General features: G+C 42.3%; 1 protein-coding gene and 1 long non-coding RNA gene across 3 annotated transcripts in view; one reads left to right on the forward strand and one right to left on the reverse strand.

Annotated features, from left to right (window-relative positions):
- The window catches only part of LOC110523501 (whirlin), a 163,652-nt gene that overhangs the window by 32,849 nt on the left and 103,420 nt on the right, over positions 1–27,383 (forward strand). The window contains exons 2-3 of the mRNA XM_021602252.3: positions 26,138–26,356; positions 26,813–26,938. Coding sequence (XP_021457927.3) covers positions 26,138–26,356; positions 26,813–26,938 — 345 coding nt within the window. The remainder of the gene's footprint in view (positions 1–26,137; positions 26,357–26,812; positions 26,939–27,383) is intronic.
- LOC149983221 (uncharacterized) overlaps positions 1–27,383 on the reverse strand; it is a 115,268-nt gene that overhangs the window by 6,103 nt on the left and 81,782 nt on the right. The gene's annotated exons all lie outside the window — the stretch shown is intronic.

Here is a 27,383-nt window from a genome sequence, read left to right on the forward strand (position 1 = left end):
GGATGGTGTTCATCTCACTGCCACTCTGCAATCTCTCTCAATGCCATCCACCTGGGACTGAAAATATACTGTTCTCTGGCCCCCTTCTCAGCTGTAACACACATGCTCTCTCTCTCTTGCACACACACTCTCAAACACACTCTCACACACACTCTGCCGCACATAATTTTAAATAGGCAAACATTGGCAATACAATAATGTAACCCCCCCCCCCCCCCCCACACACACACACACACACACAGACAGACACACAGACACACAGACAGACAGACACACACATCTACGGTAAAATCATTTTTATTGTAACCTTTCGTTACAGACAGAATATTGTAATAAAGACTATTGAATTATGCATATGTCAGTGTTCTTCGTCTCAATCTTTTATCATCCAATTTTGCGAGGTTAAAGCACTGTTGTCTATTAGCTTTATACTCCACATTGCATGGCATTGCAAGAACCCCATTGTAGACATGTCATTTGCTGAGTATTGGTCTTTTCAAAAGTGTTTACTGTATAAATAGATAAAATGAACATGATGCATTAAGTTAGCTGAGTAGACAAATGGTATATTAAGCTACTAGACAAAACTGGTCCAGATTGCTTTTATTATCGCCAGACATTATACGAAAAGGACGGCAATACATTTTATCCAAATAATCTATACAGCAACAATTTGCAGGAAAGAGCCATTGAGTTCTAAATGATAAGGAATTAGGTACATAAGAGTATTAGGACTAGTTTAATATTAGAGGATGCATGAGAACATACTATCGTTAACTGAGGTCCTATACACAAAAAAACTAAAAACACGAGAGACAATATAGGATGTAGCTAGATGTTTTTATTAATGTTAATGCAGGTAACATCTGTTTGCGTGTTCTCAACATAGAAGGTGGGTTCTCGACTGTTTATGTCCAAGGCTTCCGGTATTGACCCCGACGTCATCTAGCAGCGTTGGGTTAACTCTCTCAGGCAGGATGAAGACGGCTAGATTGACCATGTTCCTTTGCTAGTTACTGCCACTTGATCCTTAGTGATTTTTTTGGAGACATCAGTCCCATTCAACAATATGGCACTCTTTAAATGTAAATTATTCCGGTTTTATGCGCCATCGGGAGTTTTACATAGGAATACGTGACTGTTGATGGAATTTATAGGTTTAAATGAATGATTAGAATACTCCGCCCTGAAACCATATAATTGTATGAATCATAATTAATTAATGATGGGTGTAGTTTTAGTCAGTCAAACAATATATCTGTACAAATATGTCTCTACAGTATCTTAAACACAGACTGTCGTAGCAGAATTCGGTGCCGACCTGGCTAGGGCCTCTGAGAGATTGGGGAAAGAATGGGAAGTACTTCCCACGGTCTCCCTATCTTGAGGGAGAACGGGGAGCGATTCTCACGGCCTCCTCTAATCTTTGTCGGCTGGGTAGTAGGACAGTGTGTGCGTAGGATACCTGTTTGTGTGTGTGCAGGATACCTAATGTTTGTGTGGAAGCATGTGCGCCGCTATAAAATGGATGTCTTTGTATTGTGGACTTCAGAACGTTCCCGTGAATAAACATTTGACTATTGTAGGCTGGGCCTCTGTCTGTTTTCATTTCAACCAGTATCTTACAAATTCTGGGTTACAGACTGAGTAGTTAATTGAAGTTCAGTTTATGAACGTTGAGAACAAAATGTTCTTAACAGTGACATTCCATAGGAATGTCAGCACTCTCTCTATCTACTGGTTGTAGCCCTTTCCTGCAGTCAAATGAGGTAGTGGCCACATGTTTTTTTTTTTTAATGCAGCAGATCAGGTATTTCAGTCATCTGTGAATTATATAAAGTGTAATATTGGGATGCAAACTCAAAATGTAATACATTTTAACTCTGACATGGTACAGGTGTCTTTTTTTTTGTAAGCCCATAACCATGTGTGTGAGGTGTATACTTTTGTTTCAAAGTAGATTTGCTTAAGATGAACTAGAATCACTCTGTGTGATCCGGATTTAGCCCACTGCAGTAAAAGGTTAATGTCTACGCTCCAGAGGCAGGGGTCGAGACCTAGCAAGTACGCAAGTATACATTTGAGTAATATGTGTATCCGACGATATTTTGACAAAAGGTATAGTAGTAGGCATTTAGGTAATGGATAAGGAGGGGCGATAGGGGCTATAAAATCCTCCCTCGCCCTCTCCTCTCAACCCTGCTCTCTAAATAACCCAACACCGAGCCCTGTAGTCCCTGTAGAGCTCAACCTAACAAGGCTTTTTATTGGTTCCTCTACAGGCACCAGTCACTAGAGCATGGTAAACACATCATTAATTGATGATCACTGGTAGTAGGCACACACACAGAGACCTCGTTGTCATATAGTCAATCAAACATCATGTGGAGCATTGTCTGTGGCATGATGATGCTAGCACTTGTTTTTCAACACTTTGCGTGTTAGATCAATGCCTGAGTTCCAAATGGCACCGTATTCCCAATGGGCCCTGGTCAAGAGTAGTGCACTCTATAGAGAATAGGCTGCATTTTGGAACATAACCATAGCGTTTCCTTTCCCTCTCTAAGAACACTGTGTCGTGCCTCCACAATCTGCCTCCATTTGCCTCCATTCAGCTGAAGAGGAGCTAAGCTGGGAGGTCTTGAGTAATGGCACCACCTCAACTCTCCCTGAGTCCATGTGTCAGCAAACCAGCAGAGAGAGAGAGAGCAAAATAGCCTCTAAACTGATATTGATTTACTTACTGAAAGGGCCAGTGGTCTCCACATTTGTAGTTATAGCAACGAAGTCTTCAAGTAATGTTGAGGTTCAGCGGAAGTGAGCAGAGTTTCTCTCTAGAGGTTGTTGGTGAAGTGGCTCTGTGACTGTCAGGTGATCTCAAGTTTCAAGTTGTTATTGTCACGTGCACAAGTACAGTGAAATGCCTTTCGGGAGTGGCGAAGGTCGAGAGCCATGCGTCCCTTGAAAACACAACCCAACGAAGCCACACTGCTTCCTGACACAATGCCTGCTTAACACAGAATCCAGCCGCACCAATGTGTCGGAGGAAACATTGTACACCTGGCGACCATGTCAGTGTACACTGCCCCGGTCCGCCACAGGAGTCCAGCTGTCTGGTGTGTTTACGGACATATTCAATCAATCCCTATCCCAGTCTACTGTTCCCACATGCTTCAAGAGGGCCACCATTGTCCCTGTTCCCAAGAAAGCTAAGGTAACTGAGCTAAACGACTACCACCCCGTAGCACTCACTTCCATCATCATGAAGTGCTTTGAGAGACTAGTCATGGACCATATCACCTCCATCCTATCTGACACCCTAGACCCACTCCAATTTGCTTACCGCCCAAATAGGCCCACAGACGATGCAATCTCAACCACACTGCACACTGCCCTAACACATCTGGACAAGAGGAATACCTATGTGAGAATGCTGTTCATCGACTACAGCTCAGCATTTAACACCATAGTACCCTCCAAACTCGTCATCAAGCTCGAGACCCTGGGTCTCGACCCCGCCCTGTGCAACTGGGTACTGGACTTCCTGACGGGCCGCCCCCAGGTGGTGAGGGTAGGTAACAACATCTCCACCCCGCTGATCCTCAACACTGGGGCCCCACAAGGGTGCGTTCTGAGCCCTCTCCTGTACTCCCTGTTCACCTACGACTGCGTGGCCATGCACACCTCCAACTCAATCATCAAGTTTGCGGACGACACTACAGTGGTAGGCTTGATTACCAACAACGACGAGACGGCCTACAGGGAGGAGGTGAGGGCCCTCGGAGTGTGGTGTCAGGAAAACAACCTCACACTCAACGTCAACAAAACAAAGGAGATGATTGTGGACTTCAGGAAACAGCAGAGGGAGCACCCTCCTATCCCCTTCGATGGGACAGTAGTGGAGAGGGTAGTAAGTTTTAAGTTCCTCTGCGTACACATCACGGACAAACTGAATTGGTCCACCCACACAGACAGCGTCGTGAAGAAGGCGCAGCAGCGCCTCTTCAACCTCAGGAGGCGGAAGAAATTTGGCATGTCGCCAAAAGCACTCACAAACTTCTACAGATGCACAATCGAGAGCATCCTGTCGGGCTGTATCACCGCCTGGTACGGCAACTGATCCGCCCACAACCGTAAGGCTCTCCAGAGGGTAGTGAGGTCTGCACAACTCATCACCGGGGGCAAACTACCTGCCCTCCAGGACACCTACACCACCCGATGTCACAGGAAGGCCATAAAGATCATCAAGGACAACAACCACCCGGGCCACTGCCTGTTCACCTCGCTATAATCCAGAAGGCGAGGTCATTACAGGTGCATCAAAGCAGACCGAGAGACTGAAAAGCAGCTTCTATCTCAAGGCCATCAGACTGTTAAACAGCCACCACTAACATTGAGTGGCTGCTGCCAACACACTGACTCAACTCCAGCCACTTTAATAATGGGAATTTATGGAAATTGATGTAAAATATATCACTAGCCACATTAAACAATGCCACTTAATATAATGTTTACATACCCTACATTACTCATCTCATATGTATATGTATATACTGTACTCTATATCATCTTTATGTAATACATGTATCACTAGCCACTTTAAACTATGCCACTTTGTTTACATACCCTACATTACTCATCTCATATCTATATACTGTACTCAATACCATCTACTGCATCTTGCCTATGCCGTTCTGTACCATCACTCATTCATATATCATTATGTACATATTCTTTATCCCTTTACACTTGTGTGTAGAAGGTAGTAGTTTTGGAATTGTTAGGTTAGATTACTCGTTGGTTATTACTGCATTGTCGGAAATAGAAGCACAAGCATTTCGCTACACTCGCATTAACATCTGCTAACCATGTGTATGTGACAAATAAATTTGATTTGATTTTGAGTCGCTAGAGCACAATGGGACAAGGACATCCCTGCCAGCCAAACCCTCCCCTAACCCAGAAGACGCTTGGACAATTGTGCGCCACCCAATGGATCTCCCGGTTGTGGCCAGCTGCGACAGAGCCTGGACTTGAACCAGGATCTCTAGTGGCACAGCTAGCACTGCGATGTAGTGCCTTAGACCACTGAGCCACTCTGGAGGCCCTGAGCGTATCCTTCTTTTGAAATGCATTAATAGAAAAGAGACATGTTGAAAGGGATGAAAAATCCTTGTAGATCCCAGGGATCTAACATTTTGTAGTCCTCTGATATGCAGCTGTGTGTGTTTTCTTTCCTCTGCTTTCTCATCACCCTAGAAAGGCAGTTTAACCCAGATCAACGCTCCTTTAAATGCTGCAGACGGCTGCCTCGTCTCCCAGACCTCCAATCACAAACACCATAAACCAGTCTGTCCGTTTGTTTGTCTGCCCGTCTGTCTCTCGCACTCCCTCTTTTTCTCTTACTCCTCTATCTCCAACTATGCATGACTCTTCCACTCCCAGTCCATGTCTGGTAGCTAGCAGCCCCACTCCATTCAGTGCCCTGTACAGTAACAGCAGGTCCATATACAGCCCAGTGCACCAGAACGGAACAGACCAGCTAATTACTGCACTCTGGGACCAGATAGAGAGAAAGCCTATAGCTGCGTGAAAGAGGAAATGTCATTTGTTTCGATTTAACAATGCAGAGAGAGAAGGCAATGAGAAATACTGCAGCAACTCTGCTGATAGACAGTGATCAAACGGAGCAGCCTGCTTCATCTGGGTTGTCATGTTAGTTTGTGTTCTGGCTGTTGAGATGCTGTGTCTGTGGCAGGGTTCACAGGAGGAGAAATACCATCTCCCATTTCACATTTTTCTCCTGTATTGTTTTGTAAACAGCAGATTATTTGAAGCAATAACAAATATACTGCTGTGAAATTCAATTTAGAATATAAATGTTTTGGCTGTGTCGGAAATGGTAGTGCATTTGGTTGGTTGCTGTTGTTTTGTGCATGTGGGTGTGTGTATGCTGTGTAATTAAAATCAGCTTCAGATATACAGGAAAGCTGTGCGTGAGCCTGTGTGCATGCGTGCATGTGTGCAGACGAACTTCCGGTGTGCATGTGACAAGCATGATGTGTGTATGTGTGTGATGGCTAAGCAGGCAGTGCCTCTGTAGCTATTATACCTATCATGAAGTCCACTATGATGCTAGTCTCAGGACCAGAGGCTTCAATACAGAAAACAGCCAGTACTGCCTGTCTGCCTGCCAGGGGAAGGAGAGGTGTAATAGTGGGGCTAAGATGACAAAAAAGTCCACTTTCAGTTTTTTAAACCCGTCTTCTGTGAGGATTGAGAGGAACACGTTGAGAGCTGGATTGATCTAGAGGTGACTCACCTCAATTAGCTTTTGTGATGCTGGGAGTAGCTTGTGGGGTGTGTGTGTATTTTGTGTGTGTGTGCGCGTCTGGGGGTGGGGGTGGGGGGGTGGAATGTATGTGTGTGGGTGTGAGTGTTAAACACAACTTTAAGAGATTACCTTGTGTAACTGAATGTAGATGTTAAAGTGCTACTGATTAAGCTTTGGAGGAAAGTGGATTGTAGTGTGTGTTCTTTGTGTGTGTATTGGCTTTGGGGTTGTTTTTGTGTATGACTACATATGACTTGTGTGTGTGTGTGTGTGTGTGTGTGTTCAGACTTAACTTTAGCAGATTACTTGCAGTGTAATTGCGCTGACGTTGCAGACAGTATCGGTGATTTGGTTGGGTGTGATGTGGAGATATTGGGTGACATGCTCACATGTCTGTTTGGGTCTCATCACCAGGCTGGTCACCAGGTACCAGGTCTCATCTCTTTTACAAAGGCCATCAGTGACAGTGAGGCCTGTTTAATGAATGGTCTTTGTATAGAAGTGCGTATTGGTACGTCCCAGATGGCAATCTATTCCCTAATAGTGCAGTACTTTTGACCAGAATTAGTGCTCTATGTAGGGAATAGGATGCCATTTGTTTCCTAGTGCAATGAGTTGGTGTAGACAGGGGATGTTTGGGTTCTACAATGTCTCATTATATGAGGCAGTCTGGACTCAAAAGTGCACCGCAATGTATAATAATTGAACACATTATTTTGGACACTCAGTCATGCAAGCACATTATCATGAATAATACTCTCATACACAATTAATTGTCTTTCAATTATAGATGATATATGCATTTGAGGTATGTCGTTAGTACATTGGAAGAAATAGCTTGTGGCAATCCCAACGTCTACAAAATGGTTTGATTCAACAGACCTGTTAATGAACTTTAATGAAAGCTATTAGCGTATGCTACCTGAGAATAATGAAGGACTTGGACTCTTCATCGTCATTATGGTCTAGCTACTGACAGAATCAATGTACGAAATGTTTTCTGAGTGTGCTCCACTCCTAAGTGAAATCGCTGTTTATTAGCCTTCTCTCTAAGTGAGATTTGAACTAAAAACCAGCATGTGGACAAAGTGATTTCTGTGCATAAGGCTTGAAGCTGGGCTAATTCAACTAGACGATCTAGAGTGTATACCAACTACAGGGATATAGAGTTGTATTCCAACTACCGGGGTGCAGAGTGTATACCAACTACAGAGATGTACAGTGTAGAGTGTATACCAACTACAGGGATGTAGAGTGTAGTGTATACCAACTACAGGGATGTAGAGTTGTATTCCAACTACCGGGGTGCAGAGTGTATACCAACTACAGAGATGTAGAGTGTATACCAACTACAGGGATCTAGAGTGTAGTGTATACCAACTACAGAGATGTAGAGTGTATACCAACTACAGGGATCTAGAGTGTAGTGTATACCAACTACAGAGATGTACAGTGTAGTGCATACCAACTACAGGGATGTACAGTGTAGAGTGTATACCAACTACAGGGATCTAGAGTGTAGTGTATACCAACTACAGAGATGTACAGTGTAGAGTGTATACCAACTACAGGGATCTAGAGTGTAGTGCATACCAACTACAGGGATGTACAGTGTAGAGTGTATACCAACTACAGGGATGTACAGTGTAGAGTGTATACCAACTACTGGGATGTACAGTGTAGAGTGTATACCAACTACAGGGATGTACAGTGTAGAGTGTATACCAACTACAGGGATGTACAGTGTAGAGTGTATACCAACTACAGGGATGTACAGTGTAGAGTGTATACCAACTACTGGGATGTACAGTGTAGAGTGTATACCAACTACAGGGATGTACAGTGTAGAGTGTATACCAACTACAGGGATGTACAGTGTAGAGTGTATACCAACTACAGGGATGTACAGTGTAGAGTGTATACCAACTACTGGGATGTACAGTGTAGAGTGTATACCAACTACAGGGATGTAGAGTGTAGTGTATACCAACTACAGGGATGTACAGTGTAGAGTGTATACCAACTACAGGGATGTACAGTGTAGAGTGTATACCAACTACAGGGATGTACAGTGTAGAGTGTATACCAACTACAGGGATGTACAGTGTAGAGTGTATACCAACTACAGGGATGTACAGTATAGAGTGTATACCAACTACTGGGATGTACAGTGTAGAGTGTATACCAACTATAGAGATGTACAGTGTAGAGTGTATACCAACTATAGAGATGTACAGTGTAGAGTGTATACCAACTATAGAGATGTACAGTGTAGAGTGTATATCAACTACAGAGATGCACAGTGTAGAGTGTATAGCAACTACAGGGATGTAGAGTGTAGAGTGTATACCAACTACTGGGATGTAGAGTGTAGAGTGTATACCAACTATAGAGATGTACAGTGTAGAGTGTATACCAACTACTGGGATGTACAGTGTAGAGTGTATACCAACTACAGAGATGTACAGTGTAGAGTGTATACCAACTACAGGGATGTAGAGTGTAGTGTATACCAACTACAGAGATGTACAGTGTAGTGCATACCAAATACAGGGATGTACAGTGTAGAGTGTATACCAACTACAGGGATGTACAGTGTAGAGTGTATACCAACTACAGGGATGTACAGTGTAGAGTGTATACCAACTACTGGGATGTACAGTGTAGAGTGTATACCAACTACAGGGATGTACAGTGTAGAGTGTATACCAACTACAGGGATGTACAGTGTAGAGTGTATACCAACTACAGGGATGTACAGTGTAGAGTGTATACCAACTACAGGGATGTACAGTGTAGAGTGTATACCAACTACAGGGATGTACAGTGTAGAGTGTATACCAACTACAGGGATGTACAGTGTAGAGTGTATACCAACTACAGGGATGTACAGTGTAGAGTGTATACCAACTACTGGGATGTACAGTGTAGAGTGTATACCAACTACAGAGATGTACAGTGTAGAGTGTATACCAACTACAGGGATGTAGAGTGTAGTGTATACCAACTACAGGGATGTACAGTGTAGAGTGTATACCAACTACAGGGATGTACAGTGTAGAGTGTATACCAACTACAGGGATGTACAGTGTAGAGTGTATACCAACTACTGGGATGTACAGTGTAGAGTGTATACCAACTATAGAGATGTACAGTGTAGAGTGTATACCAACTATAGAGATGTACAGTGTAGAGTGTATACCAACTATAGAGATGTACAGTGTAGAGTGTATATCAACTACAGAGATGCACAGTGTAGAGTGTATAGCAACTACAGGGATGTAGAGTGTAGAGTGTATACCAACTACTGGGATGTAGAGTGTAGAGTGTATACCAACTATAGAGATGTACAGTGTAGAGTGTATACCAACTATAGAGATGTACAGTGTAGAGTGTATATCAACTACAGGGATGTACAGTGTAGAGTGTATAGCAACTACAGGGATGTACAGTGTAGAGTGTATACCAACTACAGGGATGTAGAGTGTAGAGTGTATACCAACTACTGGGATGTACAGTGTAGAGTGTATACCAACTACAGGGATGTACAGTGTAGAGTGTATACCAACTACAGGGATGTACAGTGTAGAGTGTATACCAACTACTGGGATGTACAGTGTAGAGTGTATACCAACTACAGGGATGTACAGTGTAGAGTGTATACCAACTACAGGGATGTACAGTGTAGAGTGTATACCAACTACAGAGATGCACAGTGTAGAGTGTATACCAACTACAGGGATGTACGGTATAGTGTATACCAACTACAGGGATGTACAGTGTAGAGTGTATACCAACTACAGGGATGTACAGTGTAGAGTGTATACCAACTACAGGGATGTACGGTATAGTGTATACCAACTACAGGGATGTACAGTGTAGAGTGTATAACAACTATAGAGATGTACAGTGTATAGTGTATACCAACTACAGGGATGTACATTGTAGAGTGTATACCAACTACAGGGATGTACGGTATAGTGTATACCAACTACAGGGATGTACAGTGTAGAGTGTATACCAACTACAGGGATGTACAGTGTAGAGTGTATACCAACTACAGGGATGTACGGTATAGTGTATACCAACTACAGGGATGTACAGTGTATAGTGTATACCAACTACAGGGATGTACAGTGTAGAGTGTATTTCAACTAAGTGTCAGAGTAGGAGTGCTGATTTAGAATCAGTTGTCTTTTCAATCACAATGAATAACATTTTGTGGAGAGGAGAAAACTGGTCCTAGATCAGCAATCCTACTCTGAGATGTTTGATACATGGTCACTGGTGTTCGTAGTACATAACAAGGAACCAGTTTGGTTTTAGCGTAAAATCTCTTCTTCTGTGCCTCTATTTATCAGGTAAGATGTTTCTGTATTCTCCTCGTCCCCTCCTTGCCAAAGGACTGCTGGCACTGGCAGCCCCAGATGTGCCTGTCTCCCCTGTTCCTGGTTCTGACCTGGTGGGTGGAGGAGTGTCTGGTGACAGCATCAGGGTACTTTCCACCTCTGTCACACCCTTATCACTGACACACAATGTCTGGCACAGGAATCAGATCTTGACACAACCCTTCCTGAATGCTGTGCCAGTGAAGTAATGATAGAGATTATTGGAATTGATACACTGTTATATGAGAGGTACATACGATGTCATAAGGTTGTCGTATGTAATGAAAAGCTGCCCAGTTCATCGTCACTGCTGATGTGAGATCAGATGTACTGTCAGATGTATATCAGATTGTTTATATGATGGTGTGGGAATCTGTGTAGCCTATGGCCCGTGTGTGTGTGTGTGTGTGTGTGTGTGTGTGTGTATTTGTTTGTTTGTTTGTTTGTTTAAAAGTGGGTGTATTTGAAGCAATGTCAGTGAATGTATGAATGAGTGTGTGTTGATACTTCCCCCTTTGGAAGTGGACTCACCCTGGCTCTTGGGAGTACATTTTCCGCATAACTGAGCACTGAAACTATGAAAAACAGTCGCTTGTGGCAGCGAAGAGCCGCTCATGGGACAATGCATCATCTCAGTGCGCCAGCAGCACTGTCTGACAGCACCGTGGCAGCCCAGAAGACTCTGATGCAACACCAGCCTGATGGGCCAAATGGAAACACTGTAACATACAGCAGCAAACCATCGAAACCAATCATCTTCAGGCTATAGTTCAGGGGTCGGGACATAGTGTCTCATCACAGACCGGCCTGTCTAGTTTGAGGAAGTAAGAGTCCTATCCTTCTCCAGTACTACAGTAACTTCAGTTGTGTTCTGAGATGCTGTGATTTATTTAATTGCTGACAGCAGAATTCTGAGTACAGCACTGCTGGGCCAGCAAGCCCATGAAAACCCCATCAATATCTTCAATATATTCATAAACGGACAGGACATAAAAGCCTTAAATAGCTTTTAACTGGCAGGGTGGAGGGGCGATATAGAGCTTTTAAGAGTTCCCTATAGCACAGTTCACATCCCACTGTATTCTATATGGAAGCCTCAGAGCTATGTTCGTTACCTCAGCCCTTTCTCCGGTGTAATAGTTTGCTCGGCAGAGAGTATTGTCTAAGGCCTCAATTTGACTTGTTTGTCATTTTCCCGTGGTTTTCTGTGGAATGTTATCTGTTGTTCATTGCCTGCATGTCAAGCCAACGTTCACCTGCCTCTCATCTCTTCTCCCTGCAGGGATGTGGTTTGGACTGAACACTGAACGCTCACTCTTTAATCACAAAAGCACTCTCCATTCTCTTGGAGTCCAGCGGGAGAGGGGGGGAGAGGGGATAGATATGTGGGAAAAGATGGTTGAGTCTGGGGATGAGGCCGAGGCTTTCAATATCCCGTCAGTCAACCGTGTGGATTCACTTATTATGTGGCCTTTGGTATACCTGTCTGTCTGGTTGTCTATATGTCTTGGTAAATATAAAGTGTATGTGGGCCTCAGTGAAATAATTTTATTGGACTTGGTACAAGACAATGAATTGCTGCAACTCATAAATGTAAGACGTCTGGTTTTGTGTGGCTCAGTTGGTAGAGCATGGTGCTTGCAGTCGTGTTCGATTCCCACTGGGACCGTCCATGTGAAAATGTATGCACACGCTACAGTAAGTGGCTTTGGATTAAACCGTCTGCTATTAGTATATAGGCTATAAGTAAGGACTAAAATGAAGGAAACTAAGGATGTTCGTACATCCTCATATCCTCAAGCTAATGCAGTTCTCCAGTAAGAGAAGCAAGTCTTTTCTCATCAATAGAAAGAGAATATGTGTAAAACACAGCTTTTCACATAGATTTTACACCGATAGCACTGTCCTGATTAAGTGAATAAGCAATCATCATCACTTAATATCTTTCCTTCCCTCCCTATCCAACCTCCTCCCTCCCTGCATCTCTAGTGCAACATTATCTGAATGCAATGACACCCTTATGACATTTACATTATCGTACAGATTTAGTAGTGCTTTAACAGCACGTGTAAATATAGAGATATTTGTGTGTGTGTGCGTAAGACTGTGTGTGTGTGTGTTGAATTGTTATCTTTCAGTGCGTTTGGATCCGGAGAAACCCTACAGGCTGTGGTCGGCCTGAATAGATGGTTGATGGTTAGTAGGTTGCTAAACAAGCAGAGGGTGTGTTTCCTATGTTCTCTCTGTATGGCTGGCAGGCAGGCAGCTGCACAATATCAACATCACACTGACTTTACCTGATGGAAGCACTTTACTTTCTGAACAGCATTTTCAACTGTCTATTCTAAGATATCCACACAATAGCATTGTCGTGAAGTTGCTACCATTAATGCGATGAATGCTAGTTATCTAATAATTACATACCACGTTCAATTATTATGCAATTAATTTAAACATATAACAATTAATTAAGTAGTAATCTGGGGCACCACGGGAAATGTTTATTTAATGAGTTACCGTATCCCAAATTTATAAAAAAATATCAGAATATCTCGAGATACTATCCGTCATCCATCAATCATTTGCTCCTATTTCAGTCTCATTCTGAACGTCGTAATATCCTATAAATCTGCACGAACCCGGGTCTCCATGATGAATCATCTTACACCAATTGGCTTAATTATTGATTTACTAACCAACTAAATAATCACACAGAAATACATAAACACACACAAAGGATAGATTATACATTGATTACTACATAATGCAATGAAAGTCCCTAGTGGACTAACCCGATATGACGACAGGTTACACAATGAAAGGGGGGGTGCAAAAGAGCGGGAGGGGGAGAGACAAAGGAATTAAATTATCGTACATACAGTTGAGGAATACGCTCATCGTAAATGTGGATATTTAGCACCCTAACAACCGCTCATTCGTATTTTGAAACGCAAAGTACATATTTACTCTTGTATGTCTTTGTCGTCTCGCTCTGTTGAAATCACTCGATCAATCTGTGGAATAGTTCCACAGAAAGTCTCTGGTTATGTAAGTCTCTGGTTGTCCACCAGAGGTCACCATGTCCTCAGTAGTCGTAGCTTCTTGGTCTCGGAGTGTCTGTAAGAACAGATTTTCCAGAGGTGTACCATGCGGTGTTCAGTGGCGCTTGTCCGTCGCTCTGTTTGCTTAGAATAGATAGAGAAACCTACAGCCGTGGCCAAAAGTTTTGAGAATGACACCAATATTAATTTCCACAAAGTTTGCTGCTTCAGTATCTTTAGATATTTTTGTCAGATGTTACTATGGAATACTGAAGTATAATTACAAGCATTTCATAAGTTTTCAAAGGCTTTTATTGACAATTACATGAAGTTGATGCAAAGAGTTATTTGCAGTGTTAACCCTTCTTTTTCAAGGCCTCTGCAATCCGCCCTGGCATGCTGTCAATTAACTTCTGGGCCACATCCTGACTGATGGCAGCCCATTCTTGCATAATCAATGCTTGGAGTTTGTCAGAATTTGTGCGGTTTTGTTTGTCCACCCGCCTCTTGAGGATTGACCACAAGTTCTCAATGGGATTAAGGTCTTGGGAGTTTCCTGGCCATGGACCATAAATATAGATGTTTTGTTCCCTGAGCCACTTAGTTATCACTTTTGCCTTATGACAAGGTGCTCCGCCATGCTGGAAAAGGCATTGTTCATCACCAAACTGTTCCTGGATGGTTAGAAGTTGCTCTCTGAGGATGTGTTGGTACCATTCTTTATTCATCGCTGTGTTCTTAGGCAAAATTGTGAGTGAGCCCACTCCCTTGGCTGAGAAGCAACCCCACATATAAATGGTCTCAGGATGCTTTACTGATGGCATGACACAGGACTGATGATAGCGCTCACCTTGTCTTCTTCGAACATAATTTTTTTCAGATGCCCCAAACAATCGGAAAGGGGATTCATCAGAGAAAATGACTTTACCCCAGTCCTCAGCAGTCCAATCCCTGTACCTCTTGCAGAATATAAGTCTGTCTCTGATGTTTTTCCTGGAGAGAAGTGGCTTCTTTGCTGCCCTTCTTGACACCAGGCCATCCTCCAAAAGTCTTCGCCTCTGTCACGACTTCTGCCGATGTCGTTGCCTCTCCTTGTTCGGGCGGTGCTCGGCGTTCGACGTCACCGGTCTTCTAGCCATCATTGATCCATTTTTCATTTTCCATTGGTTTTGTCTTGTCTTCCCACACACCTGTTTTCAATCCCATGCATTACCTGTTGTGTATTTAACCCTCTGTTTCCCCTCATGTCTTTGTCAGAGATTGTTTTATTGTCAGTGTTGTTATTTTGTTGTGTTGGTGCGCGACGGGTCCTCTTACTCATGTTTTTTCATGTCTGTACTTTTTAGTGTTATGGAGCATGTTCTGTTGACATTTATTAAAAGACTCCATTTACACTCCATTTTGACTCTCCTGCGCCTGACTTCCCTGCCACCTATACACACGACGCTGACAGCCTCACTGTGCATGCAGATGCACTCACACCTGCCTGCTGCCATTCCTGAGCAAGCTCTGTACTGGTGGTGCCCCAATCCCGCAGCTGAATCAACTTTAGGAGACGGTCCTGGTGCTTGCTGGACTTTCTTGGGCGGCCTGAAGCCTTATCACAACAATTGAACCGCTCTCCTTGAAGTTCTTGATGATCCGATAAATGGTTGATTTCGGTGCAATCTTACTGGCAGCAATATCCTTGCCTGTGAAGCCCTTTTTGTGCAAAGCAATGATGACAACACGTGTTTCCTTGCAGCTAACCATGGTTGACAGAGGAAGAACAATGATTCCAAGCACCACCCTCCTTTTGAAGCTTCCAGTCTGTTATTCGAACTCAATCAGCCTGACAGAGTGATCTCCAGCCTTGTCCTCGTCAACACTCACACTTCTGTTACTGAGAGAATCACTGACATGATGTCAGCTGGTCCTTTTGTGGCAGGGCTGAAATGCAGTGGAATTTTGGGGGGGGGATTCAGTTCATTTGCATGGCAAAGAGGGACTTTGCAATTAATTGCAATTCATCAAATCACTCTTCATAACATTCTGAAGTTTATGCAAATTGCCATCATACACACTGAGGCAGCAGACTTTGCGAAAATTAATATTTGTGTAATTCTCAAAACTTTTGGCCATGACTGTATAGTGGTGAGAGGAAACTGTTCTTTGTCTCTCGTCTTCGTTTGAGTTTCCTAGCCTGTTACGGATAGACGTGCTGCTAGCGGGACACCTTGTCAACATCCGATAAAATTGTAAAACGCGAAATTCAAACTACAGTATTATACATACTGTATTTAACATTCATGACAATATACGTGTAAAACGTCAAAATAATGCTTAACTTCTTGTTTATCCAGCCGCAGTGTCAGCTTTCAAAAAGGCTTTGCGGCGAAAGCACACCATGCGATTATCTGAGGACAGTGCCGCGCATACAAATGCATGAAAATCATTTTTCAACCAGGCAGTTGCGACACAAAAGTCAGAAATAGTGATATAATAAATGCCTTACCTTTGAAGATCTTCTTCTGTTGGCACTCCAAAAGGTCCCAGTTACATCACAAATGGTCAATTTGTTCGCTAAAGTCTTTCTTTATATCCATAAAAACTCAGTTTAGCTGGCGCGCTTCAGTCAATAATCCACTGGTTTCCCTTCATCAAAATGTATATAAAATTAATCTAAACAAGTCAAACAACATTTATAATCAAACCTTAGGTACCCTAATACGTAAATAAACTATAAAATTCAAGACGGAGGATCGTTATTGTCTTTACAAGAGATAAAGACATGGAAACACTACAGCCAAAATGAGAGCCACATAGAAGAACTACAACTTCTACCTCATTTTTACAAAAACTAGCGGAACTAGTGGAAGCCCTAGGAACTGCAATCTGGGAGGATTTAGCCTTATAATAAAAGTGACAGTCATTGAAAATAGTGGTAGGCTGAAAATGTTTTTTTGGGGGGGATGGTTTGTCCTCTGGGTTTTGCCTGCCATTTCAGTTATGTTATACTCACAGCCATTATTTTAACAGTTTTAGAAACTAGAGTGTTTTCTATCGAAATCTACCAATTATATGCATATCCTAGCTTCTGGGCCTGAGTAACATGCAGTTTACTTTGGGTACGCTTTTCATTCGGACGTCAAAATACTGCCCCCTAGCCCAAAGAGGCTAGGCTAACAGTGCATAAACAGCTGCAGACTGAATGTTCCTGTGTAGTCTTCTTCTTCGAGAGGAATGAGTTTCAGAGGGTCTCAACATTTTTTGGTATTGTAGTCTTCAAACCATTTCGTAATGTATTCAGCTCGCGCTGCACGTATACTGGTCTTAAGTTTTAAACCATTTCTCAGCCATGTAGCCACCACTCCACGCTGTCTGGTCTGTAGAGATTCCAACCATTTCAACATGTGGATGATCCTCACGTTCTCTGGTCTAATATATTAATTCATCAGCAAGTCCTTTAAGCCCTTGCCTTGGAGGGCGGTTCCATCCCGTTGCCACAATGTCTGTGCTCACGTGGACGTGGTTACTGACTTGGCAAAAGTCTATATGAAAAACCATTGTCTCATTTAGGAGGCTAAAATCACATTTAATCTTCTCACAAATAGTTTAATATTTACTCATATAAGTTTTACAACATTTAGATGTAAACCTGACACTTTGAATGCGTACACTTTCAGAGATACAGTTGTTTAGTTATACTGTCCTTAATGATATCGCATAACAACAACTGATTTGATATGATTATTGTTTAAGTCCCACCAACCATTTCCCACAATATTTACTTTAGAAATATTGTTTCATTGTCCAACCTTTTGATGTTACAGTACTGCAAAATCTCTTTCTGTTGTAACGAAGGGATTTTTAACTTCCATTTCTGCAGAGTGGGAGAGAGTTCCTGCAAGGTATTTATGACCATAATAAAACTGGCCAACTCCCCCAGGAGTGGGGGGGGTCTTGAAATCTTTTGTTAGCCGGCACCTTTGATCTCCATCCAGGAGGACATTTTACCGCTGTATGAAAATGCCATGTATTAGGCCATTCATACACCATCAATATACCATTCATATACCTTTGATACGTCATTTATATACTGTACCATTCATACATGGTAAGTTAAACACCAGCAATGGATCATATAATATTCTGTCTTTTCCAGAAATGCCAATTCTTGCAATGAAATTAGAAATATATGATAGTGTACAGGTTAAGTATGTACTGTATGTCTAATGAGAGAATAGACTGGCCCTCATCAACATTTCACCTGATAAGCAGGTGCATGGAAGCATTTCCTGGAATGAGACAGTTATAGGGTGGAACCAATGGCAGAATGAATCAAATTGTTCTTACTTTCCTGCGTTTGGAGCAAAGTGCTGATAATTACTCTGAAAGCATTGCATTTTATATTTCAGACGCCTTTCCAATGCCGGCGGGGGGAGGTGGAGCGCGCATTGTTAAAGTGTGGCAGTACATTAATGTGTCTATGAGAATATGAACTGTAATTGATCCGCTGTTGCTGATGATAGGAGAAACCGCCAGGCACCGGGCCCACCTGAGGCCCCAAATCTGCACTCACATTTCTAAGAAAAGGAGCTCATCCATTTGGCTAGTGTTTAATTAATAGTTTTTGGGATCCATGGCAAAACAGATTGCTGTGGTAGTTTTTACGCAGCAGTGAAGGTGATTCATAGCACTTCAGGGGTGCCTCCCAAAAGGCAGCCTATTCACTATCGGGCCCTGGCCAAAAGTAGTGCACTATATACTATGTGGGACGCAGCCCAGCAGTTCTCCTTTAGTTCACTACATTCTGTCTCATTGGCCTTTAAAGTGCCACTTAAGCAGCCTTGGAGTCTCATAACAACTGATGTAGCCCGGCTCATTAAGCTAGCCGCTCGCCAGTAGTCTTGATATCGGCCATCTACAGTTGAAGTCAGAAGTTAACATACACTTAGGTTGGAGTCATAAAAACTTGTTTTTCAACCACTCCACAAATTTCTTGTTAACAAACTATAGTTTTGGCAAGTTGGTTAGAATGCTTGGGGTCATTGTCCATTTGGAAGACCCATTTGTGGCCAAGCTTTAACTTCCTGACTGATGTCTTGAGATGTTGCTTCAATATATCCAAATAATTTTCCCCCTCATGATGCCATCTATTGTGTGAAGTGCACCAGTCCCTTCTGCAGCAAAGCACCCCCACAACATGATGCTGCCACCCCCGTGCTTCACGGTTGGGATGGTGTTCTTCGGCTTGCAAGCCTCCCCCTTTTTCCTCCAAACATAACAATGGTCATTATGGCCAAACAGTTCTATTTTTGTTTCATCAGACCAGAGGACATTTCTCCAAAAAGCATTATCTTTGTCCCCATGTGCAGTTGCAAACCGCAGTCTGGCTTTTTTATGGCTGTTTTGGAGCAGTGGCTTCTTCCTTGCTGAGCGGCCTTTCAGCTTATGTCAATATAGGACTCGTTTTACTGTGGATATAGATACTTTTGTATCTGTTTCCTTCAAAATCTTCACGACCTTTGCTATTATACTGGGATTGATTTGCACTTTTCGTACCAATGTACGTTCATTTCTAGGATGCAGAACACGTCTCCTTCCTGAGCGGTATGACGGCTGCGTGGTCCCATGCTGTTTATACTTGCGTACTATTGTTTGTACAGATGAACGTGGTACCTTCAGGGGTTTGCAATTGCTTCCAAGGATGAACCAGACATGTGGAGGTCTACAAATTTTTTTCTGAGGTCTTGGCTGATTTCTTTTGATTTTCCCATGATGTCAAGCAAAGAGGCACTGAGCTTGAAGGTAGGCCTTGAAATACATCCATAGGTACACCTCCAATTGACTCAAATTATGTCAATTAGCCTATCAGAAGCTTCTAAAGCCATAACATAATTTTCTGGAATTTTCCAAGCTGTTTGAAGGCACAATCAACTTAGTGTATGTAAACTTCTGACCCACTGGAATTGTGATATAGTGAATTATAAGTGAAATAATATGTCTGTAAACAATTGCTGGAAAAATGACTTGTGTCATGCACAAAGAAGATGTCCTAGCCAACTTGCCAAAACTATAGTTTGTTAACAAGGAATTTGCGGAGTGTTTGAAAAACCGAGTTTTTATTACTCCAAACTAAGTGTATGTAAACTTCCGACTGCAAATGTATGTATTCAGACCCTTTACTCAGCACCTTTGGCAGCTATTACAGCCTTGAGTCTTCTTGGGTATGACGCTACAAGCTTGGCACACCTCTATTTTGGGAGTTTCTCCCATTCTTCTCTGCAGATCCTCTCAAGTTCTGTCAGGTTGGATGGTGTGCATTGCTCCACAGCTATTTTTAGGTCTCTCCAGAGATGTTCAGTCGGGTTCATGTTGATCCATTCATCTTTGCCTCGATCCCGACTAGTCTCCCTGTCCCTGCTTCTGAAAAACATCCCCACAGCATGATGCTGCCACCACCATGCTTCACCTTAAGCATGGTGCCAGGTTTCCTCCATACGTGACGCTCTGGCATTCAGGCCAAAGAGTTCATTCTTGGTTTCATCAGACCAGCGAATCTGGTTCCTCATGGTCTGAGAGTATTTAGGTTCCTTTTGGCAAACTCCAAGCAGGCTTTCTTGTGCCTTTTACTGAGTAGCTTCCATCTGGAAACTCTACCAAAAAGGCCTGATTGGTGGAGTGCTGCAGAGATGGCTGTCCTTCTGGAAGGTTCTCCCATCTCCACAGAGGAACTCTGGAGCTCTGTCTGAGTGACCATCGGGTTCGTGGTCAACTTCCTGACCAAGCCCTTCTCACCCGATTGCTTAGTTTGGCCAGGCGGCTGGCTCTCGGAAGAGTCTTGGTGGTTCCAAACTTATTCCGTTTAAGAATGATGTGTGTTCTTGGGGACCTTCAATGCTGCAGAAATGTTATGGTACCCTTCCCCAGATCTGTGCCTCGACACAATCCTGTCTCGGAGCGGATACTGTTTTCAATTTGTCATTATGGGGTATTGTGTGTAGATTGTAAGGCTTTAACTTAACAAAATGTGGAAAAAGTCTAGGGGTCGGAATACTTTCCAAAGGCACTGTAGCTAATTTGATGCAATAGTAACTATACAAGGTTATATAATATATAGGAAATATAGAAATGCAAATGGAAGAGGTGTTGCCATGCATCTCCAGAGTCATATTCCTGTTAAGCTGAGAGAGGATCTCATGTCAGATGATGTGGAACTAATATGGCTACAGGTTCATCTGCCTCACCTGAAGCCTATTCTCGTAGGAAGTTGCAATAGACCACCAAGTGCTAAAAGTCAGTATTTAGACTATATGTGTGAAATGTTGGAAAATGTATGTGATATCAATAGAGAGGTATATTTTCTAGGTGACCTAAATATTGACTGGTTGTCATCAAACTGCCCACTGAAAAAGAAGCTCCAAGCTGTAACCAGTGACTGTGATCTGGTTCAAGTCATTAGTTAACCTACCAGGGTATTTACAAAAATAACTGGAAATAAATCATCCACATTTATTGATCAAAACTTGACTAATGTTGGAGAAATCTGCTCTAAAGCAGGATCCACACCCATTGGATGTAGTGATCATAATGTAGTAGTTCCTAAAATTGTGTATAAATGCTCATACAAGAGGTTTTGCAAGGATTCCTATGTCGAAGATGTGAAATATATTTGTTGGTCTGATGTGTGTAATGAGGAACATCTGGACGCTGCACTTGAAGCATTTATGAAACTGCTTCTTCCGGTTACTGATAGGCTCCCATCAAGAAACTATCAATAGTAACTAGCAATAGGCTGGTGATAAATATCTCAACTTAAAAGCATCATTTTTCTGACAAATCCCTCTCTCAATGCTAAACCTCATTTAGATCTATTATTGAATTATGTGGCTATTGAGCAAGTTGAGGAGACTAAACTGCTCGGTGTAACCCTAGATAGCAAGCTTTCATGGTCAAAACATATATAGACTCAATGGTTACTAAAATGGGAAGAGGTCTGTCCATGATAGGGCGTTGCTCTGCCTTCTTGACATCTCAGTCGACCAGACACGTCCTACAGGCCCTAGTTTTGACACACCTGGACTACTGCCCAGCTGTGTGGTCATGTGTGGCAAAGAAGGACAGTTGGTCTAGAACAAAGCAACACATATCACAGTCAGATGTGGAGGGAAAGTGTCAGTACCATGCATTTCAATCTCTCCTGGCTCAAAGTTGAGGAGGATTGATTGCATCACTATTGGCCTTTGTGTGAGGTATTGATGTGTTGAAGGTACCGAACTGTCTGATCAAGCAGCTGGCACAGTTCGGACACTCATCGGTCAGCAAAGACATGCGACCTGTTGTCTGCTTGCTGTTTGGGGTTTTAGGCTGGGTTTCTGTACAGCACTTTGAGATATCAGCTGATGTACGAAGGGCTATATAAATACATTTGATTTGATTTGATTTGGTCTTCAGTCCCCAGGTCCAGAACAGAGGCTGGAAAACGTATAGTATTAAATAGAGCCATGACTACATGGAACTCTCTGTAACTCAAGCTAGCAATAAAACCAGTTTAAAAAAACATATAAAAGAACAGCTTACTGCACAAAGAGGACTGTGAAGAGACACAGCCATTTTATTCATAATGTATTGTAATTTGCACTGTGCTATGTATTAGACCTAAATATAATGTGTATGTACTGATATGTAGGCTATGTGTAACGTTGTAAATGTATGTAGTTCAGTCCTTGACTAATAATGTTCTGTACTATGTATTCTGTCATGTTTCATGTGGACCTCAGGAAGAATAGCTGCTGCTTTTAAATAAATACAACATACCAAACCAATGCAAATGTCCTTTCTGGCCCAACTGTATTTCCCCCTCTCATTTGTAATCATATAATCACATTCTGAACATTCTAAACACATGCCACTGCCAGCAAAGACCCAATTACTTCTTATGATCCCCTAATTGGCCCTCTTTTGTTAAGCTAATGTTTACACATGCTCTGTTTAGTACGTCTGTGTTTCTGTTCCCCTGTCGATGCTAACGTTACCACACACACACATTCCTCTCTTTCTCACTGAGCACTGAGCTGTTTCCCTCATCCCTGTTCATCTCTCAGATGTTTTATAATTCCCTTCGGACACAGCGGTAAATACACAGGGAGTGGCAGTGTGTGTGTGCACGTGTGTCAATGTGTGTGCATTCATGTGTGCATGCCAGTTAAATAAACCGGCCAAGCGACGCCAATTACCGGGAACAATTAGCCTTGAGTGTTTCCACTATAGGAGCCAAGACGTCCACGTAGCCACATAAAAAACAGTTTTACCAGGATACAAGGAAAGAGCCTTTTCTCTGGGTGGCATAAATCCATTGGTCCTTCTAGAGGTTCAATGTGGGAATTCAACCTACCACAACCCTTTTATCTGAGACACACACACACACACACATACACGCATGCATAGTACTGGTCCTGTAGCATATATGGGTGTGTCTGGATTTTCATTAGGGAACTTGTTTTGTACGGTCTTGCCTGATTGCCACTGTATATTACTTGGCTTTACCATTTCTTCTTATTTCCCTTTATTTCCCATTACCACCCATTATGTGTCGTTGGTATGGGCCTTACCGATGCACTCCATCAGACACCGTCCCAGTCCGTACTTTCCTGCTGGGACACACCACATTAGGACTGCTGCTGCTGCCACTGTAGAGAAGCTCTGCTCTAAATTACTGTTGTTACCCCCCTCTTCTCCTTTCACCTCTCTCTCCCTTCGACCTTCCCCACTTCTGCCTCTCCTCACATCCCCTCTTCCTAATTACTACTCTACCAAACTGTATCTGCCCTTTCAGTTTCCATTTAATCTAAACAGTTAATTTTCCGGCTTCCTATTCTCTTTCCCCTAAATGCAAAGGAACGTTTCTGGGCCCAGCAAGGCGGCACGTACCAGAGGGAGAGAGCCTGTTGGATCACATAAATCACAGCAGTACAGACTCAGAGGCTGCTTGGCAAAGACGCACATCTAGTCCCTTACTGTCAGACTCACTAGAATATGAAGTCTGTTCCTTTATCTGCATCTCCTCCTCTAGAATACTGATGATGTTAGTGCCACAATAGGCTTTTCAGGTGTAATCTCTGGTGACAGAATGGAGGTAGCCAGCTAGCTGACACAAGATTTGGGTCCCAAGATTATTAGGTGAGATTGATCAATTTAGAAGTGTTTGTAATGGCACTTTCATTATGCATCTGTGATTGTAATGTGAACTGTAACTGTAACTAGTGTAACTAGTGCTCTGAGCCAGGTGTCAAACCCTGATGAAGGCTGTGTCTGAAATGTGTTGGTTTTAACAATAAAGATGCTTTAATTTGTTATGGCATTTTTTTGTTGGGGTGGGTAACAGGTCCAGTATTCATTTAAATTCATATATTCAGTTTACATAACAGTTTACATGTACCCGTGGGCTGACACTCAAAAGAAAAACAAAATAAATACATACAAAGAAATTATCATATTGATCACACAGGATTTTGTATTAATAAAATTGACATTTAAAGAAAAATAAACAAACGTTTCCACCCCTTCCCCCCGCCTATCAACCCAGGTAGTTGTCAGCCCCCCCATATCTCTATATGCCCACCCCCACCACTTATCCCATAAGCCCCCCCACTCTCATAAACAAGCGAGATACTTTTACATGCATAATCCTGCCCCGCCTCTCGGCAACCAGAGAAAAACCTCCCCATACCACCCTTTCCCCATAGGCTTAGATTATTTGTACAGTATGTGTTGTGCTTTATAAGTTCTTTATATTATTGTATGTGTTGGGCTTTATAAGTTCTTTATATTATTGTATATGTTGTGCTTTATAAGTTCTTTATATTATTGTATGTGTTGTGCTTAATAGGTTATTTATATTATTGTATGTGTTGTGCTTAATAGGTTATTTATATTATTGTATGTGTGGGGCTTTATAGGTTATTTATATTATTGTATGTGTGGGGCTTTATAAGTTCTTTATATTATTGTATGTGTTGTGCTTAATAGGTTATTTATATTATTGTATGTGTTGGGCTTTATAGGTTGTTTATATTATTTGTATGTGTGGGGCTTTATAGGTTGTTTATATTATTTGTATGTGTTGTGCTTAATAGGTTATTTATATTATTGTATGTGTGGGGCTTTATAGGTTATTTATATTATTGTATGTGTGGGGCTTTATAGGTTATTTATATTATTTGTATGTGTTGGGCTTTATAGGTTGTTTATATTATTTGTATGTGTGGGGCTTTATAGGTTATTTATATTATTGTATGTGTTGGGCTTTATAGGTTGTTTATATTATTTGTATGTGTGGGGCTTTATAGGTTGTTTATATTATTTGTATGTGTGGGGCTTTATAGGTTGTTTATATTATTTGTATGTGTGGGGCTTTATAAGTTCTTTATATTATTGTATGTGTTGTGCTTAATAGGTTATTTATATTATTGTATGTGTTGGGCTTTATAGGTTGTTTATATTATTTGTATGTGTGGGGCTTTATAGGTTGTTTATATTATTTGTATGTGTTGTGCTTAATAGGTTATTTATATTATTGTATGTGTTGGGCTTTATAGGTTGTTTATATTATTTGTATGTGTGGGGCTTTATAGGTTGTTTATATTATTTGTATGTGTGGGGCTTTATAGGTTGTTTATATTATTTGTATGTGTGGGGCTTTATAGGTTGTTTATATTATTTGTATGTGTGGGGCTTTATAGGTTGTTTATATTATTTGTATGTGTGGGGCTTTATAAGTTATTTATATTATTTGTATGTGTTGGGCTTTATAAGTTGTTTATATATGAATAAGATTACATGGACAGTGGGGACCTGATCCTAGATCAGCACTCCTACTCTGAGACGATTGATGCGTACAGCGCTAGGAGAATAGTCTGGAAGACAGGCTTTTTTAGAATCTGACTGTTTGACAGTACAACAAAGGAATAGTATGATTTTTTCACACATGGATGCATTCAACGCAACACATTGCACAAACATGATTGCAGTTACAGCAGACTATCAGAAATCAATGAGGGACAACTCAGAGTGTTTTGTCTCAGCATATCAAGTGTGTGTGTGTGTGTGTGTGTGTGTGTGTGTGTGTGTGTGTGTGTGTGTGTGTGTGTGTGTGTGTGTGTGTGTGTGTGTGTGTGTGTACACAGGTGCATGCTTGCATGTGTGAATGTATGATTGATTGCCAGAATGATCTGTATGTACTCCGTGCTTTGAAGTGCTTGCTCATGTATGAATAGATGATTTGGATGATTTGTGAAATATTGACTCATCTCTTTCCCCTGCTCTCTTCTCCTCCCCTACTCCCCCCTCTCCTCTCATCCACCTTCTCATCTCCTCTCCTCTCCTCTCTCTAGGTGTTGAAGGGCAGTAAGAAGCTGTCCCTGTCGGTGCAGTCGGTGGGGCGTATCCCAGGGGGTTATGTCACTAACCATGTGTACACCTGGGTGGACCCTCAGGGTCACAGTGTTCCCCCTCCCCCTGACCTCCCAGAGCACCGCAGTGCCACCCTGAGACGCACCGACAGCCAACGACGCAGCACCATGCAGATACTGCAGGAGGGAGATGAGAAGAAGGTGAGCCTGTTTTCTATGTACACACACACACAAATACACATATACCAGCACTCTAGTTCTGTAGGGTCTGCTGTGATGTGCATGGTTTGATCCTATAGTTGGTTGGTTGTTAGGGTGACAGGTCACTGAACACACACACAGGTGCCCACTCAGACTGAGCATTCACATTACCACTGGCCTCTGAAACGGCTTAGTTTAGCATTTAAGAGTGTAATTTAGTGTTGGGCGTTTCCAGATTCAGCTGTTCAGGGATTTCACATAAATCGTCATGTTTTATTGTCTCGACAAATTAGTCCACTTCACTCTTCTTAGACAACAATAACTCACTTACAAATAGCTGCTCAATTTGTTTTAAAAAAAGACAGGGCATTCAGAATCTTAGACAATGCTGGATGCTTTTTGAATGCTTTTTTTATGTCAAATCTCTCTCTCCCCCTCCCTCCACTTCTCTGTCAGGTGAACCTGGTATTGGACGATGGCCGTTCACTAGGTCTGATGATCCGGGGTGGGGCAGAGTATGCCTTGGGGATCTACATCACCGGAGTGGACCGGGGTTCTGCCGCAGAGTGTGGTGGACTTAAGGTAACCACCGACATGGCTTGCGTCCCAAATGGCACCTTTTCCCTACATAGTGCACTTCTTTTGAACCTCTTGTGACATATTTCCTTAGCTAGCGCAAGCTTCTGAGAATACCACCAACCCAGCTAGCACTCACTCACACACACATACACACACATACAAACATTCACAATATGTCTGATAAGACAGGCATGTTAATTAAGGAGGTCACCAGAACTGTCCATAATGCTGAATATCATCTCTCTCTCTCTCTCTCTCTCTCTCTCTCTCTCTCTCTCTCTCTCTCTCTCTCTCTCTCTCTCTCTCTCTCTCTCTAGTTTATCACACATTAGGTCATTAAGGGACAGGAAAGACAGTTGAAGTGTGGCCACTGCTGAAGGATCAGACTCCCATCAATGGCTCACACTCATGGCAGGATATTGATCCTCCGTGTTAGTAGCGACTGACA

The sequence above is a fragment of the Oncorhynchus mykiss genome, chromosome 5 (assembly GCF_057628025.1).
Source record: "Oncorhynchus mykiss isolate SJ-2025 chromosome 5, ASM5762802v1, whole genome shotgun sequence".
In the NCBI taxonomy this organism is placed as follows: domain Eukaryota; kingdom Metazoa; phylum Chordata; class Actinopteri; order Salmoniformes; family Salmonidae; genus Oncorhynchus; species Oncorhynchus mykiss.